The 15,952-nt window shown below is 45.6% G+C and overlaps 1 protein-coding gene across 2 annotated transcripts in view; it reads left to right on the top strand.

Annotated features, from left to right (window-relative positions):
• Window positions 1-15,688, top strand: part of Nalcn (sodium leak channel, non-selective) — a 288,482-nt gene extending 272,794 nt beyond the window's left edge. For both annotated transcript variants that reach the window (XM_076872192.1, XM_076872191.1), the window contains 10 exons: window positions 77-145; window positions 1,352-1,500; window positions 2,488-2,581; window positions 4,153-4,285; window positions 4,975-5,090; window positions 7,090-7,247; window positions 9,895-10,045; window positions 11,338-11,487; window positions 12,865-12,982; window positions 15,495-15,688. In XM_076872192.1, coding sequence (XP_076728307.1) covers window positions 77-145; window positions 1,352-1,500; window positions 2,488-2,581; window positions 4,153-4,285; window positions 4,975-5,090; window positions 7,090-7,247; window positions 9,895-10,045; window positions 11,338-11,487; window positions 12,865-12,982; window positions 15,495-15,688 — 1,332 coding nt within the window. The remainder of the gene's footprint in view (window positions 1-76; window positions 146-1,351; window positions 1,501-2,487; window positions 2,582-4,152; window positions 4,286-4,974; window positions 5,091-7,089; window positions 7,248-9,894; window positions 10,046-11,337; window positions 11,488-12,864; window positions 12,983-15,494) is intronic.
• The last annotated feature ends 264 nt before the right edge of the window (window positions 15,689-15,952 follow it).

Below are 15,952 nucleotides of genomic sequence, written 5' to 3'. Positions count from 1 at the left end.
GACTTAAAATGAAAAATGGAATGGAAACAAGATCTTTTGTGCAAATGACGAAAGCTGACTTCTGTTTCCATTTCAGAACGCCTATACCTACATGATGGGTGCCTGTGTCATCGTCTTCAGGTTTTTCTCCATCTGTGGAAAGCATGTGAGTATGTCACGGAGAATCCTGGCGAGGGATGGGTGCAACTCGGTCGTAGAGCACTTGCCTAGCACACGTGAGGCCCTCGTTCTTCCCCCGCACCCCAGAGGGGGAAAAAAATCCTTGCAAAAATCACATAGGCAATGAAGAAAAAGTGGCCCCCTGGCTTCAGCTGTCCAGGGTGATAGGGCTGCAGTCAACAACTAGAAATCACAAAGTCAAGGTTAACAGTTAAATGTTAAATCAGTAGCTTAATTATCTTGTGATGTCTCTTGCCATTTATATTGCTTAATTTATTCTTCATATTTGCTAAATAAACTCAATCATCAGTTAAAAATGCCAGCCATAAACACAAAAACCAATGGTCATTAAAATGTCTTTATTTTATTTTTTTATTTTAAATTGAGTAACTTTGCTGCAGAGAAAACTAATATTTAATGACAGCTATAACTCCACAGTTCTAAATCTCTTTATATTCTTTGTTCCTGTTTGTGCATACATTCTATTTGTAAGTTTTCATTTTTTAGAAAAAGTTTTGCTTCTAACATTATTTTATATATGCATTCTGTAAATCCACGTAATCAATATACTTAATATTTGATGATTATGTAGTATTATACCACTATTTAGGTTTGCTTTTGTGAAAGCAAGCCAAGTCTACTAGATATTGACCAAAAACGCATCGTCCTTATAGAGAGAGAACAGGGGCTCAAGAGAAGAGAAATGGAAGACGGGAAAGTTTGGGTTGTTACTTTTATTAACCTGACAGAAGAGACTTTAACCGTTTGAAATATGAATGGAATTCTCAGTGCCTGACAGGTTTTTAATAACTTTTAGAGTTCACACCCACTAGGAAGCAGGGCACAGTGGCACATGCCTATCATCCCAGTGGCTCAAGAGGCTGATGCAGGAGGATCACAAATTCAAAGTCAAACTCAGCAACTTATTGAGGCCTTACGTAACTCAGGGAGACCCTGTCTCTAAATAAAATATAAAAGAGGGGGCTAGGGATGTGGCTCCATTGTTAAGTGTCCCTGGGTTCAATCCCTGATACCAAATAAATAAGTAAATAAATAATACCTGCGAGGAAGCCGCTTTCCCGTGATTCTCCTGGAGTCGCTCAGGAGCCAGCCGCCCTCACATTGCTCTCCCGCAGGTCCTGCTGGGCTTCTGGGTTAACTGCTCTCTTCCTTCTCTCCGGCCCCCATCAAGGTGACTCTGAAGATGCTGCTCCTGACGGTGGTCGTCAGCATGTACAAAAGCTTCTTTATCATCGTGGGGATGTTCCTCCTGCTGCTCTGCTACGCCTTTGCCGGCGTCGTTCTGTTTGGTACCGTGAAATATGGAGAGAACATTAACAGGTTGGTTTGCAGCTATCTTTCTGTTTGTTTATCAAGCAAACGTGTTTGTCTATTAAAGACCTGGGGGTGGTAGGGAAGGAAAGCAATCAGTTGGAAATCAAAATAAAATAATAGCCAAGATGATAGCCAAAATGACATTTTCCCAATTGAACAAGGTATGCATGTTTGGTTTAGAAATCTTACAAAATTCAGAATAAAAGCAGTCGAAATGAACCCATAATCCTACCAACATGAATAACCAGTCCTAATCCCAGCCCTTTTTCTATCCATGTATTGTGAAAAAATTCTATGTTTTGGATGAAACTATCTTAAGGTGGATTTCTTTTTTAGCAAAATATGGCAAATTAGAAACCCCAAGATGATTTTTATGTATTAAAAGTGATCTTGAATTTTATGGGAGCATGTCATTTTTTTTAAGGTCCTTACACAGCAAAGTATATACAAACATGCTTTTGGTTTGTTTTTGGTTTTGGTACTAGGGATTCAACCCAGGAGTGCTTAATCATGGAGCCACATCCCAGACCTTTTTATTTATTTATTATTTTTTTATTTTGAGACAGGGTCTCACCAAGTTACTCAGGGCCTCAAAGTCCAACTCAGCAACTTATTGAGGCTGGCTTTGAACTTGCAATCCCCCTGCCTCAGCTTCCCGAGCTGCTAGGATCACAGGCGTGCACCATGGTGTCCAGCACAAATATGCTCTGGTGAAGAAATCGTTATTTGATTCATCAGTGCTCCCCCCTTTTATACCATAGTCCAAGTGAAAGAAGGACTCACTGGTAGTAGCGAAAGCTGCTCACTCGGTCGTTCTAGATGAAAGTCAGGAAATCAGTGGCCATGCCGGTGTTGGTATAGTCACATGTCTATACTTGCAGGCAAGTATAAATGGCAACAAGAGGGTATGACCTGTTTTGGTGGTGACAAACCATACTACTTCATGACAAACCATATTATTCACATTCTGTTGTTGTTGTTTTCCTAAATTAGGCATGCAAATTTTTCTTCAGCTGGAAAAGCTATTACTGTACTATTCCGAATTGTCACAGGTGAAGACTGGAACAAAATCATGCATGATTGTATGGTAAATATCTCCTCATCGTTATCTGAACCTGCACTTAGAATCAGCGTAGTACCTTTGGCAATGCAACACTGGTGGTATGGTCCTTGTTAAGACCTTGTATAATTCTACATATCCTGGCCTTTTGGTCCATAAATTGCATTCTTTTACATTGCAATGTAAATACAGGGGTAAATAATCAACTGAACTCGAACTTGTAGTTCCAGTCAACAAATATTCCTTATATGAACATTGTTCTGTCCCTCCTACCTTTAACATCTTGGCAGTCCACGAGGCGAGTGCCACTTCTTTAATATAATGCAACAACAGATATTGAATTCACTGAGCCCCTAGTTCATCCTGGGCCATGGGGTAGGTGCTAGGTCTTCACCAAGTCCAGGGTGTCTTCAAGCAGCCAAGGCCAATGGCTCTGATCACTCTTCCTTTGGTATCCTGCCTCATCTGGGATAGTTCACCATCATTTGCTGGTCTCAGTTTATGCCTCGGTTCCTTTAGATATTTTGCCCCCAAAGTTGCATATGGTCTTACAACCCTATTTCTCCATTGCAGCAAATATCACAACTCTAGAAAATTATTGGATGGAATTATTTAATTTCACCTCCTTCTTACCTTCCAGATCAATGCTATCCTGTAGAAATTTCTGCAGTGTTAGAAATCTGTACTGTCCCATTCAGGAAACCATTAGCAATATGTCTACTGAGCAATTGAAATAGGACTAGTGTAACCTAGAAATTGAATTTTATATTTAATTTTATTTTATGTAAATTAGCATAAATTTATTCAAATTACCATATGGAGCTGGTGGTCCTGATGTTACACCATTCCATGAAGACTGTTGGTAGCATCAAGGGACAGGGCTTATGTCTTCCTTACTAGTTTATCTCCAACATTTGATACAAGCCTAGCATATAATAAAAACTAGAGAACTTCATGCATTAAAAATGGAGACAGGATTTACCAAATCAAATATAACCCAAGGCAGAATTGAATAAATTCTAAATAAAAGTGCCAGCAGGATGCAGTGGGAATATAGAAGAAAAAGCTGAAAGACACCAGGACCATTTCTCAGGGGTGTTGGCATTTTAATGGGCCCCTAAATATGATAACCTGAATCTTAGGGTATACCCTGTAAAGATGCCCCAGGAAGGTGGATTACTCCTTATGCAATTTGAATGTGAACTTGCTATAGATAGTCTACCTTCTTAGATCTTAACCCATTACTTAAGTTAGGAACTTTTCAAATGCATTTTTATTTGACTTTCTGTGATTCAGTTACAGTGTCTACTGACCACTTGGATCCAGTGGAGGTAGCAGAAAGAATATCTAGTGGAGGAAACTGGTTCATTTTTATTGAGCTCCTAACAATGACAATGAACTTGAGATTCCCTAAGACTGAAAGCATAGTGCAAGTGAAATATTCTTTCACTCCGCTGTGGATGACGTACCCAGTGTACATGACTTTTGCACAATGACTTTGTAACTTATTACAATCTATCTGGTTAGAAATATGTTCACTAACTCCTGTCAGCAGACATTAGGATCCTCTTCTCTCACTCTCCCCCTCCTCCCCACAGGTTCAGCCCCCATTTTGCACTCCAGATGAGTTCACCTACTGGGCGACGGACTGTGGGAATTATGCGGGAGCACTTATGTACTTCTGTTCATTTTATGTCATCATCGCCTACATCATGCTAAACCTGCTTGTAGGTAGGTGACGTCCACTGAGTGTTTTTCATCTACTTCAACTCAGGTACTTACATAATTAGGTACAATTTTCAAGTAATTATCCTGGATTGCTTGGGGCGGGTGTTTTATGGCATTAATTATAATTTGGTGCCTCTCAATCCAGAAGCTGGAAAGACCTTTCAAAGGCAAGTAATGACAGTTGATTGCAATTTCAAGGATTAGACTATTTGTTATGATCACTGATTTCAAAAGAGCTCTCCCCATGAACTGAGTTGAACAAATATTGGGAACAAATGGAAGGAGGCTACCTTCATGGCCTCGAAATATCACACTTTTGTTTTTAAAAATACATGTTGTTCACCTAGCTTTGGGGCCACCCAGACCCCAAAATGGCCTTTAAGAACCACCCTGGAACTCTCAACTCAGAGTGGCAGCCAGCTGGCTCAAAGGTCCATATGCACAGAAGTGTGTTTGTACCCAGGACCCTCGTGTTTTGGAAAGGCAAGAGCTGGATAAATAGCTCAATCCAAGTGTGAAGCATGCCAACTTGGAAAACCTTACTAAAAGCATTTTCAAATTTTAGCTTTATTATGTGGGTGATAAGAGTCATTATTTAGAATAGCGGTTTGACTTTTTCTGAAAAAAAAAAAAAGAAAAACATAATTCTGTCATTGTCAAACTTCTGAATTTTTTTTTTTACTTTTTTTTAGCTATAATTGTAGAGAACTTCTCCTTGTTTTATTCCACCGAGGAGGATCAGCTTCTGAGTTATAATGATCTTCGCCACTTTCAAATTATATGGAATATGGTGGATGATAAAAGGGAGGTAAGAGAGTGGGTTTGACCTCAGGTCCCACCCCACAGAGGCCTGCTGATGTGTCACAGATGTTTAAGTCATCCTGTGGTTGGCCATTGACACATGTTGGATTCTGAATGGCCGTTGGCAGCCTGCAGAAAGCTGTCACTGACCATTCAGCCCAGCATGCCAGGAGGGAGAGGGGAAGAACAGTAGTTTCTCCTCATGTGCTCTCCAAGCATGGGCCTTCTCTTTAAACTTTCATAGGGTTGGCAAGGGAGGATCAGCCTTGGGCTCAGGGCAGGAGAAGGGGTGGCATTGAAACCACCAAAAACACATATTTTACAGGGTCACAATCACCTCAGCCCCCAGCCACCATCCTGATTAAAACTACAAAGGAGTTACATGTGGAATCCAGAAGTGTTCTTTTGAGCTACTTCTGAGTTGTTATGTGACTGTTTTAACCATAAGACATAGACAAAGTTTCATCCTTAGCCAAAACGGCAGCAGGTTCTTCTTCCTCCTCCTGGACCGAGTTGAACAAAGATTCTTCTTTCCTTCTTCCTCTTCCCACTTCTCTTCCCTTTCATCTTAACAAATGTTCAGGCACAGACCTAGACACTGATGGAAGGCCCTGTGCTTACAGAGATTCTGTTTTCCTAGGGAGAAGCAAAGAAGAAAAGGTGAGCTGAATTATTATTCATAGTAGGGTTTAGCATCCCTAGTCCAAAAATCCAAACAAATATATTATGTATTTAGACTTGAGTCTAATTCCCAAGATATCTATCTTATTATACAGGTTATACTGATATTTCCAAATCTGAAAAAAAAATCCCAAATTTGAAACCCTTCTGGTATCAAGCACTTTGGATAAGTGATACTCAATCTGTGATATTTCAGGAAGTCATAAGTACTTGGAAGAAGGTAAAATGGCACAGTGGCAGAGCCAGGGCAGATAATTTAGCAGGGATGGTCATGCAGGTCCATCTGAGGAGCTAAAATGTAACCTATTAAAACCAAGGGATAGGAAAATCTGAGGAAGATACAAAAGTAGTTTGAGAAATAGTTGATGGAGAGCACAATGACCAATGAGGCAAGCAGGCCTTATAAATGAGGGGTTCTGGACTCTGGCCAGGGCCTGCCTGGGCAGTACACAGCCCTCTCCACCCCTCTTTGTTCTCTTCATTCTTTGGCAGCCCCCCAGCCTGGGCTCCACTCCCTTGGGATCTTTCTTCTAAAAGAGTGACATACGCATGGGGCACCGGCCCAGCTCTGCGTCCTCTTGTACCTGCATGACAGCTGGTCATCTATGGAAGCCTGCTTTCATCTAATTCACTTAGGGAAGACTATACCCCCATTCACACTGAGATGCCACCTACTGGCAGGAAGCCATGGGTTACCAGTGTCCATCCAAAGACAGAGCCAGGGCTGGTGTAGTACGGTGTGGAGCCCAGAAGGTAGCCATACTTTTAGAGTCTCGGGATCCAGATCTGTTCTGACCAGAAGGAGGGCAGAGCTGGGAGCTTCCTTATCTTGAATGCAGGTGTTTCAGTCATGGAGAAATCCCTGATTTCAATGCAAGAACAACTTGTAATAAATGTTAACAAGTCCAGCAACTCAGTCATACATGTGGGCACTGCCCCAGTGTTTGGTGGGAGGGCGTTGCTGGGTGTGGGTAGGGGAGCAGGGCTGGCTGAGTCACGAGTTCTAAGCATTGGCTCCAGGGGAAGAGAGGGGGGCTTTCCACCCTCCAGAGCTGCGAAGGCTGCAATGGGATCCTATAGGACTGGAGAGCCCCCGCAGAAGCTCCTGCTCAGGTGTTCATCCCGGGCTCTCCTCAGTGCCCCTACGCCACCCAGCCTCCAAGGAGGCCCACAGCTTTCTTCCTGCCTGGTGGTAATGATGCCACATTTTGAGGAATAGCTCCTGCATCTTGTTTTTTGACGATTGTATTCACAAGCCCGTGAAGAGACCCCACGGACCCCCGGGGCCTGCCCATGACTCACCAGCACTGTGCTCTGCCACCCAGGGCGTGATCCCCACGTTCCGCGTGAAGTTCCTGCTGCGGCTGCTGCGCGGGAGGCTGGAGGTGGACCTTGACAAGGACAAGCTCCTGTTTAAGCACATGTGCTACGAGATGGAGCGGCTGCACAACGGTGGCGACGTCACTTTCCACGACGTCCTGAGGTACCAGGCGGGTTTCAAAGCGCAGGGCACAGCACTGAGCCCAGTCCAAGACTCAGCTGTAACTCTCAGGGGACTTGTGAATGCAATCATCAAGGACATGCAAAGCCTGGCATGGCACACCGCCACGGTTATAAAGTAGGGTGACTCTTCCAGGAGTGAAGTGCACCTCACAAGGGAGAGGGGGGAAGCCGTGGCCTGACATCCCAGAAGGGACAGGGAGAGGGACCTGGGAGAGTACAGTCCCACCTTCATTCTGCAATGAGGGAGGTGTCCTGAAAGTTATGGGACTTGCTCGTGGTCACCTGGCTCCATGGCAGAGCTAGTGCTAGAATGCAGCTCTTCTCACTCAGAAGGGTCACCTCCTCCTGGCCTGCTCCATAGCGATTGCCCATGACTGGTTGCACATTGCCTCTGGCCAATTGAACACTTCATTTTCCAGGCATTTAATGAGCACCCAGTCAAAGGGCCAAACTGAGATCTTGCCTTTCCTGCTCATCTCTGAGAGGTGTCCTGTTGGTTTCCTGGGCTGCTGTAACAACATAGCATCAACCAAGTGGCTTAAAGCATACAGTTTATTGTCTCATGTTCTGGAGGCTGGAAGTCTGAGATCAAGCTGTTGGCAGGGCTGGTGGGGGGAATCTGTTCCAGAACTCCCCCTGAGCTTCCGGTGGTTTCCTGCCAAGTTTTAGTTTGTGGAAGCAGCACCCCAATCTCCACCTTGATGTTAAAATGGTGTTCTCCGTGTGTGTGTGTGTGTGTGTTTGTGTGTGTGTGTCTCCTTTTATAAGGACCCTAGTCACATTGGATTAAGTGCTCAGCCTACCCTAGTATAACCTCACCTTAGCTCAGTGCATCTCTTGTGACTCTTTGCTTAGTACCTCGTGAGGTACTAGGGATTAAGGCCCCAACACACCTATCTTGGGGAGAAATATTCAACCCATAACAGCTTCTTAAATAGGATCCCATAAATAAAAATTCGGAAGCCTACAACTTGCAGGAGAAAGCAAATATGTTTTTATTTTCAACACTCACTCCCTGAAATATAGCATTTTCTTCATGATGAATGTAGGCAAAAAACCACGGCAGCATTAACAATACCTACATCTTTGTCATCAGTAGAAATCATCGAAATTTTCAGGGCATGTTATGACTGCCTTGGCTGGCTTCTTAAAATATCCTAATACTTCTAAGTTACAGTAGTCATTTGACCTCAGCTAGGTTTTACTATTTAATGGAGAAATAAAGACAGATTTATGTGACTATACCACCACCTTTGTAAAGAAACTAATTCGAGAAATGTATTTCAGTACAGTTGGTTTCCTTGTAATACTGTGTTTGACTCGCAGTAGCTATGTAGGTCACATTGAAGTACCTGACAAATTAGATGGGTGCAGTGTCACAAATTTGGAGAGCACCCTATGATACAGAAATACACTTGTGGCTCGAAGATGAAAAGAGTTCAGATCAGAACAGGAAGGGCCTGGGGAAAGTTCTCTCCATTTTACCATTCACTCTTCAGATCTTCCAGGAACAAGTTTAAAAGGCAGGAAAAAAAAGAAAAAAAACAGGATAGAAAATAGGTGTGAATAACAGGCTGTCATTTCTCTCAGAACGTCACTTAGTCTTTCCTCCCACGGACAAATTGTTTTTAGGTTGAACGTGAAGCACATAGACATACTGTTGCCATTAATATTAGCATTCAACCTGTGTTCGTCAGCTCTTCATGGCTGTGACAAAATATCTGACTTAAGTTGAGGGAGAAAGATTTTGGGGGTTCATGATTTACGACCAAATCAGTAGTGGTGGTGGCCTCCCTGTCCTCTAGCCCGGTGTCTGACACAGTCAAGCAATGCTGGGTTCTCAATCCATCCTCCGTGGTGGGAAAAGACTTTGCAAAGAAGAGAAGGCCAATGACCCGTGCTTGTGAGGACCTCCATTCTGTGATTTGGTGGCCCTGAGCTCCCAGCAGGGCAGTGAGTTGCACCAGAGCCTGCTGCATGACAGGGCTGTGTTCTCCTTGAGTCGTGGACCCGGGTCCTGATGCGGTGATTGCCTTCTTGCCCTCAGGCCCCAGTGGAACGCGTCAGCCCTGTTGACCTCACTTACTACTCTTTGGGCACAGCCAGCTGAGGGCTAAATGGGGGTGAACACTGCCCTGCTGTGTATTCTCTAAAATCCAAAAAGAAGATACAGAGGGATGTGCGAGATTGATAACGAGGGAAACGGGGTGGGGCATGCATGAGGCACAGCCGAGGTATTAACCAGCTCTGATAGAGCCAACTGTGAAGGAAGTATGGAGAGAGCAGGCCTCCTCAGGAAACGTTCTGGAGTCTGATTCCACAGCTGGGGAGCCAGACCGTCACCTACCGTGTGTCTTCGTTGTATAAGCTCTTAGATGGCACTTGCTACTACAAAGATCACACATTTTAACTCACGGCCTCACTCAGTAAGGTGGGTACCATGACCGTCCTCATTTAGAGACGGGGAAGGGAGATGCAGAGGTGACATCACAGCCCAAGCTACCCAGCTGTTAAGGGGTGGCATCCCACACAACCCCCGTGGGCTTGGTGATATGCTGCCTGGGTCTGCAGACCTCTGAGGGCCTGAGCCAAGGTGAGGAGACCTGTCTGCTCTCGTGCTCCCCCAGCATGCTGTCCTACCGCTCAGTGGACATCCGCAAGAGCCTGCAGCTGGAGGAGCTCCTGGCGCGGGAGCAGCTGGAGTACACCATCGAGGAGGAGGTGGCCAAGCAGACCATCCGCATGTGGCTGAAGAAGTGTCTCAAGCGCATCCGGGCTGTGAGTGAGCCACAGCGCCTGGGTTGGGTCCCCGTCCTGGCAGAGAAGGAGGGTCAGAGGCAAGAGCTCCACGAGTCACAGGCACTCCTGTGACTAGCCTGCCGCTCCTTGAGAACGTGTCACTTGCAGCCACCTCAGCTCCAGTCCAAGCTCAGCCTCATTCCCTTCAGTGGTCCATAACACGTTTCAAATGAACCCCATTTTCATAATGTAACATGAAGATTTAAATAGCAGTTTATAGGTATTAAAATATTTACAAACTCAACTGCACAAAACTCCAAAATATCTACTGAGACTGAGTTTACTACTTTCAAATTGCTGCTAAAAATCCCAACATACCCTTGGTGGTGGTGTTAGGTCTATAAAGATCACCTCTCGTGGACTCTTACTGATCCGTTTATAGCTGCCCAGAATATAAGCTTATGCAAGTCTCTAACTCATAAATGAATGAACATATCCTGTGTGGGCGTATGCTGTGTTTTTGTTTTTGTTTTTTGTGGTACTAGGGATTAAACCTTGGACTGCTCTACCACTGAGCTACATCCACAACTCTTTCATCTTTTATTTTGAGACAGGGTCTTGCTAAGTTGTTGAGGCTGGCCTCAAATTTGTGTGGTCCTCTGGCCTCAGACTCCTGAATCATTGGGATTTCAGGCATGCACCTATATACCTGGCCATATAAGACATTTTTTTTTAAATACTGCTCTTCAGAACAACATCAACTGCAGAAACATGCATTTCTATGGAGGAGAAAAGGTCCCCAGAGAAAAGAAACCATCACCTCCTTGGGCGAGGCCAACTGCCCTCTGCTGCTCTGGCACAGCTGGCCAGTGATGCGGGAGGCAGGGAGTCCTGGCTTCAGTGTAGGCCAAGACAGACAGGCCTGCAGGATTGCTACTGGCAGGTCTGTGGAATCCAGAACCAAAACCAAAACACCCACCCAGTTCTCAGCTGCTTACAACTTGCAGGAAAGGGAAAACTGGCACCAGTTTAATGAGCACAGAATAAAATCAGAAGGGAAAATCGGAACACAAAGAAAAAACATAAGCTAGTATCAATGAACAACAGGTCAATTGTCATGCAAATGAAAAGACAGGCAAAGCATTTCCTCAGTATCAAAGCCCTCCTTTCTATCAGTCTACCCGGTCCTTGAAACAACTTCATGGTTTGGAAATTCTTAGGAGGTCACCAACCCTACAGATCTTTGGAGAGGGGAGGAGAGAGGGACTGGCATGTGGGGCAGGGAGGCTGGGCTCATTTTTCTGTTACTGAAGGAACGTTTCTTCCCACAGAAACAGCAGCAGTCCTGCAGCATCATCCACAGCCTGAGAGAGAGCCAGCAGCAAGAGCTGAGCCGCTTCCTGAACCCTCCCAGCATCGAGACCACCCAGCCAAGTGAGGACACCACTGCCAACAGCCAGGATCCTAACATGCCACCCAAGGTAGGACCTGTGGACCGGACGAGGTTTGTGGCTTTGCCATTCAGGAGTCTGTTGTGGCTATTCAAAAGGTTTTTTTTTGTCCGATAGGTTAGTTCAATTCCTGTCACTACGACAAGATACCTGAGATAATCAACTTAGAAAAAGTGAAGGTTTATTTTGACTCACAGGTTTGGAGATTTTAACCCACGGGGTAGTTGGCTCTATCTCTTTGGGCAGCACATCCTGGTGGAGGATGGGAGTTCATGGCAGCTAGGAAGAGGAGGCCATAGTCCCAACTGACATACCCCATGACCTGACTCCCCTCCACTAGGCCCCCTCCTAGAGGTTCCACCACCTCTGGACAGCGCCACAGGCTGGGGGCCAAGCCTTCCCCACATAGCGGGCATTCAAGACCTGAACTGAAGCATGTAGATACTAAAAAATGCGAATGCCCTGAATTTAATAATGCTGGGCTTTTAAATTTGTTTTCTGGGTTTTGTTTCAATTTTGCCTAAAGAGTTAGTTTCGTCTCTGAGCTGAATTTGAGCCTGGAGAGATCACGTGCCTCAGAGGAGCATGGTTTACCTGGAGCTGTAGCCTGAAGGTTTTCTTCCCCTTGTTAAGGCATAGAAATTTGCACTCCAGTCAGTGTAAATGTTTGCACGTGTCTTTCAACCTCCTTCTCTGCTGATCAGACTCATAGAGGGTTTCTTCTTCTTAGCTGGGTATCTGAGAAGCACCTGCCACTCAGGAAGATGGCTTGAGGAGCTTCTCTCCTAAAACACCAGATATCTTCATTTCTACACTCAAATCTACACGTCTATAAAACATCACAGGCATCATCAGTATCCTGGAAAGCCCTGTCTGTGTGAGACACAGCTGGCAGGGGCTTCCTGCTCCTTTATGAGGTCCCAATTATGATTTGCAGTTAACCACATGGAGTCTGTTCAGCCTTCTGCACAGAGACCCCCAGCTTGTGGTGGGTAGCGGCACAATCACGGGCCAAGATCTGACCTGAAGCCTAAGGCCCCAGGGCCTGGCGGGAGGCTCCAAGAGGCCCTCTCTGGCCCTAGCTGTGTCATGTGGATTTCATATTGTTGGCTCCCTCATGTATTCCAAAATAGCAAGAAGGTCCAGAGGTTCCCAACACATAGAGATGAGAAATCCTTGAGCAGATTAGACAGAAATGCGGAATACCCTGATTCACCATCACACCCTGTACACATGAACTGAATTATCATTCGCATCCCATATGTATGTACAAATATCGTCAACCAAACATGTTTAAAAAACAAGAGCCATAACTTCCTTTAGTACCCCATAAATATGCATGAATATTGTGTGTCAAGTGAAAATATCTTGAAAAAGTCACGACTGCTGGATTCCTCTCCCACACAGACGAGCAGCCAGCAGCAGCTCCTGAGCCCCACTCTGTCCGATAGAGGAGGAAGTCGGCAGGATGCATCCGAGGCTGAGAAGCCCCAGAGGAAGGTTGGGCAGTGGTGTCGGCCCTCTGGTGGGTACATCAGCCACTTTGCCTTCAATGGGGACCTTTAACAGGCATTTACTCTCTCTGTGTACTTTGGGTCTTGAATTTCAAAATACAGGTTTGTATTAGTCAGCTCGCTCTTACTATAACCAATAACAGAGATAATCAACTTAAAAAGAAGAACAGTATATCTTGTCTTAGTTTTGGAGGTTTCATTCCATGACTAGTTGGCCCATTGCTTTGGAAGCTGTGGCAAGACCCCACATCATGGTGGGGACATGCATGCCGGGTGGAGGAAGTCATACACCCCGTCCCAGCCAAGCAGGAAGGGGTGGGGGTGAGGCTCAGTGGCAGAGCACTTAGCTAGCATGTGCAAGGCCCTGGATTTGTCCTTTAGCACTGAAAAGGGAAAAAGAGAGAAAGAAAAAAAGAGAGAGCTAAAGAGGAAGAGATTGGTGTCCCACAATCTCCTCCCAGGGCATGCTTCCAATTCCGTTAAGAGTCCCACTGGGGCCCACCCTTAAAGATTCCACCACCTTTCAATAGCACCCAGCTGAGGACCCAGCCTTTAGCCCATGGGCCTTTGTGGAACACTCTAGATCCAAACTATAGCAAAATCTATGTCTGATTATTTTCAAACAGTGAAACAATAAAAAAATGCATCCCCTTATCAAAAACAGTCTTCTCAAAACAACTTCTCTAAATGTAATGCCTTGGCTGTCCTTTTTACTGCCGTGGCTGAGAAGGCAGCTCCTGTTCTCAAAGTGAGATGGGTGGCAGCCAGGACCCAGAAAGGAAGGAGGAAGAGGTGTCCCAGGGCTGCCTGCATGCGCTCAAAGCATCTCACAGAGGGCGAAATTCATTTTCTCTTGGAGGGAATGGGCAGAGGTGATCACTCAGAAAATGACACAAAGTTCTCAAAAAAGACACAGGCCCTGCTTTACCTCAGCTGACATGGGTAGCTGTGCAGCTCACCGTCTTCACGGAGTCTGCCTTGCCTCAGTAGTAACGGTGATGATGACCACCACAGCACTCATGTAGTGCTTAGTGCATGCCTGGCACTGTCCCAGTGTGCTCCTTAGTTTCCCTCCTGGAATCTCACAGTTCTATTATTTTCAAATGTTTCGCCGATTAAGTGAAAGAATTTTCTTTTAAAGGAACATGGAAAACCAGTATAATTGATTCAGGCCACGGATGTCAGGAGAGCACTGCTAGGCACAGCCCCGTGTCCTCGGCACATGATTGTCACTTTAGAGAACTGAGCCCAGTAAAGTAGGGCTTCCTCCTGCCCTTTAACTGTGCCCAACTTCAGCCCATCCCAGGTGAGGAGGTGCAGGATGTGGGAAAGTCCTCGCAGCGTAGATATTCCACCAGGCGATGACAGTGAAACACCTTTTGGGGCGAGAGGTGTTCAGTGGTTCTTCACTAAAGTTGCTGCCAAAGACAACGTCCTGTTTCATATCCAGGAGTCTATCACTCAGGGATCAGAGATGACCTCGCTGTCCAAGGAAAGCCAGGAGCGATGGGAACAAGCCTGAGCAGGTGGCGGGGCCAGGACAGGCAGAGCCTGAAATCACGAGCTGAGTAGTTTCCACTTGCTCCTCCAGGCAGGTAGCAGCCTCTGAGCAAGATGTACCCTCAAGTCCGTGCTTATGGAGGTTGATGTGGCAGCAGTCCAGAGCAAATTGTCCCGGGCAGCACCCGGAGCAGGTTACGAGCTGGAGGCTGTAACAGTGATCTGGCCATGGTGTGATGGGACTGTGCTGAGGCCTGGGCACTTCAGGGACAGATTGGAAAGCAGCTCTGGGGGAGAATGTGCCATCTCCCAAATTCACTTAATGTCAAAAATGCCTCCCTCCAGTGGTCTGTGCCCACAAGACCCCAAAGACAAATGGTGATGCAAGAGCCCCTGGGGACGTGCTGAGTTTGTGAAGCGGAAGAGAAAGCAACGAGCATTTTAAGGGGACGCTAACAATGCACGAAGTGTCCTGCTATGCACTCTGAGGTCATCCCACATCATCTGTTTGAATCTTCACATAGTGCAAGGGGGCATTTGCATTCTCTTCCTTTCACAAAGGAGGAAACTGTTGGAGGTGTGCACTTGACTGTGGGGACCCTAAGTGACATCTCTCCTTGCACACCCTCACCATGTCCCTTCTTACCATCCACGACACTATCCTTTCTTTCCCTTTATTTATTTTTTCTTTACATGCATATGCTAACGAGCACCAGCTCACACATTTCTATGACACTCCTGTTTACCCAGATTGGAACTCTTAGTGATTTTCTGGTTTTCATAATTATCCTGAAGTGACGGGGCAAGCCCCATATTTTTTTAAGTGTGATTATTAGTGGTCCATGAGTACAATTTACAAATAAGAGTATAAAGAATCAAATGCTGAAAAGGTTTCTCTCTCAACATCTGAGGACAGGACTTAGGAGCCGAAAGCGTTGCAGAAGGAATGTTGTGTGTTCTAGAAAGGGCTGCCGCAGGGAAGCTGTCCCAAGTTGCTCACAGGACTCTTTGCTAATTCCACAGACCCCAGTCTACCAAGCCAGCCACCACCTGCTGTCACCTTCCCGTGTGGAGAGAGGATCAAAATGAAATCTGTGGTGTGCAAGATGAATCCTGTGACGGACGCAGCCTCCTGTGGCTCTGAGGTGAAGAAGTGGTGGACGAGGCAGCTGACGGTGGAGAGTGACGAGAGCGGAGATGACCTTCTGGATGTCTAGGTGCAAAGTAGTACAGAAGGAGTTCTAGCAGGCAGAGGGGAAGACTGCTTTCTCGTATTTTCATGTCGTGTCCAGTGGGCAGCCCATATTTGATATATAATTTAATTCCAACTGGGCGGAAGATATTCTTAATTGGTTTTCTTCCTGCCACACGAAGGCATAAAAATCAGTCTGTCAAAGCTGTGTTTGATGGATTATCATCATATATCCGAGAAAAATTGGGGCTGGGAGTATAGCTCAGTGGTAGAGCACTCGCCTGGGATT

This window comes from Callospermophilus lateralis, chromosome 12 (assembly GCF_048772815.1).
Source record: "Callospermophilus lateralis isolate mCalLat2 chromosome 12, mCalLat2.hap1, whole genome shotgun sequence".
NCBI lineage: Eukaryota > Metazoa > Chordata > Mammalia > Rodentia > Sciuridae > Callospermophilus > Callospermophilus lateralis.
This window is presented reverse-complemented; position numbering and strand designations above follow the sequence as displayed.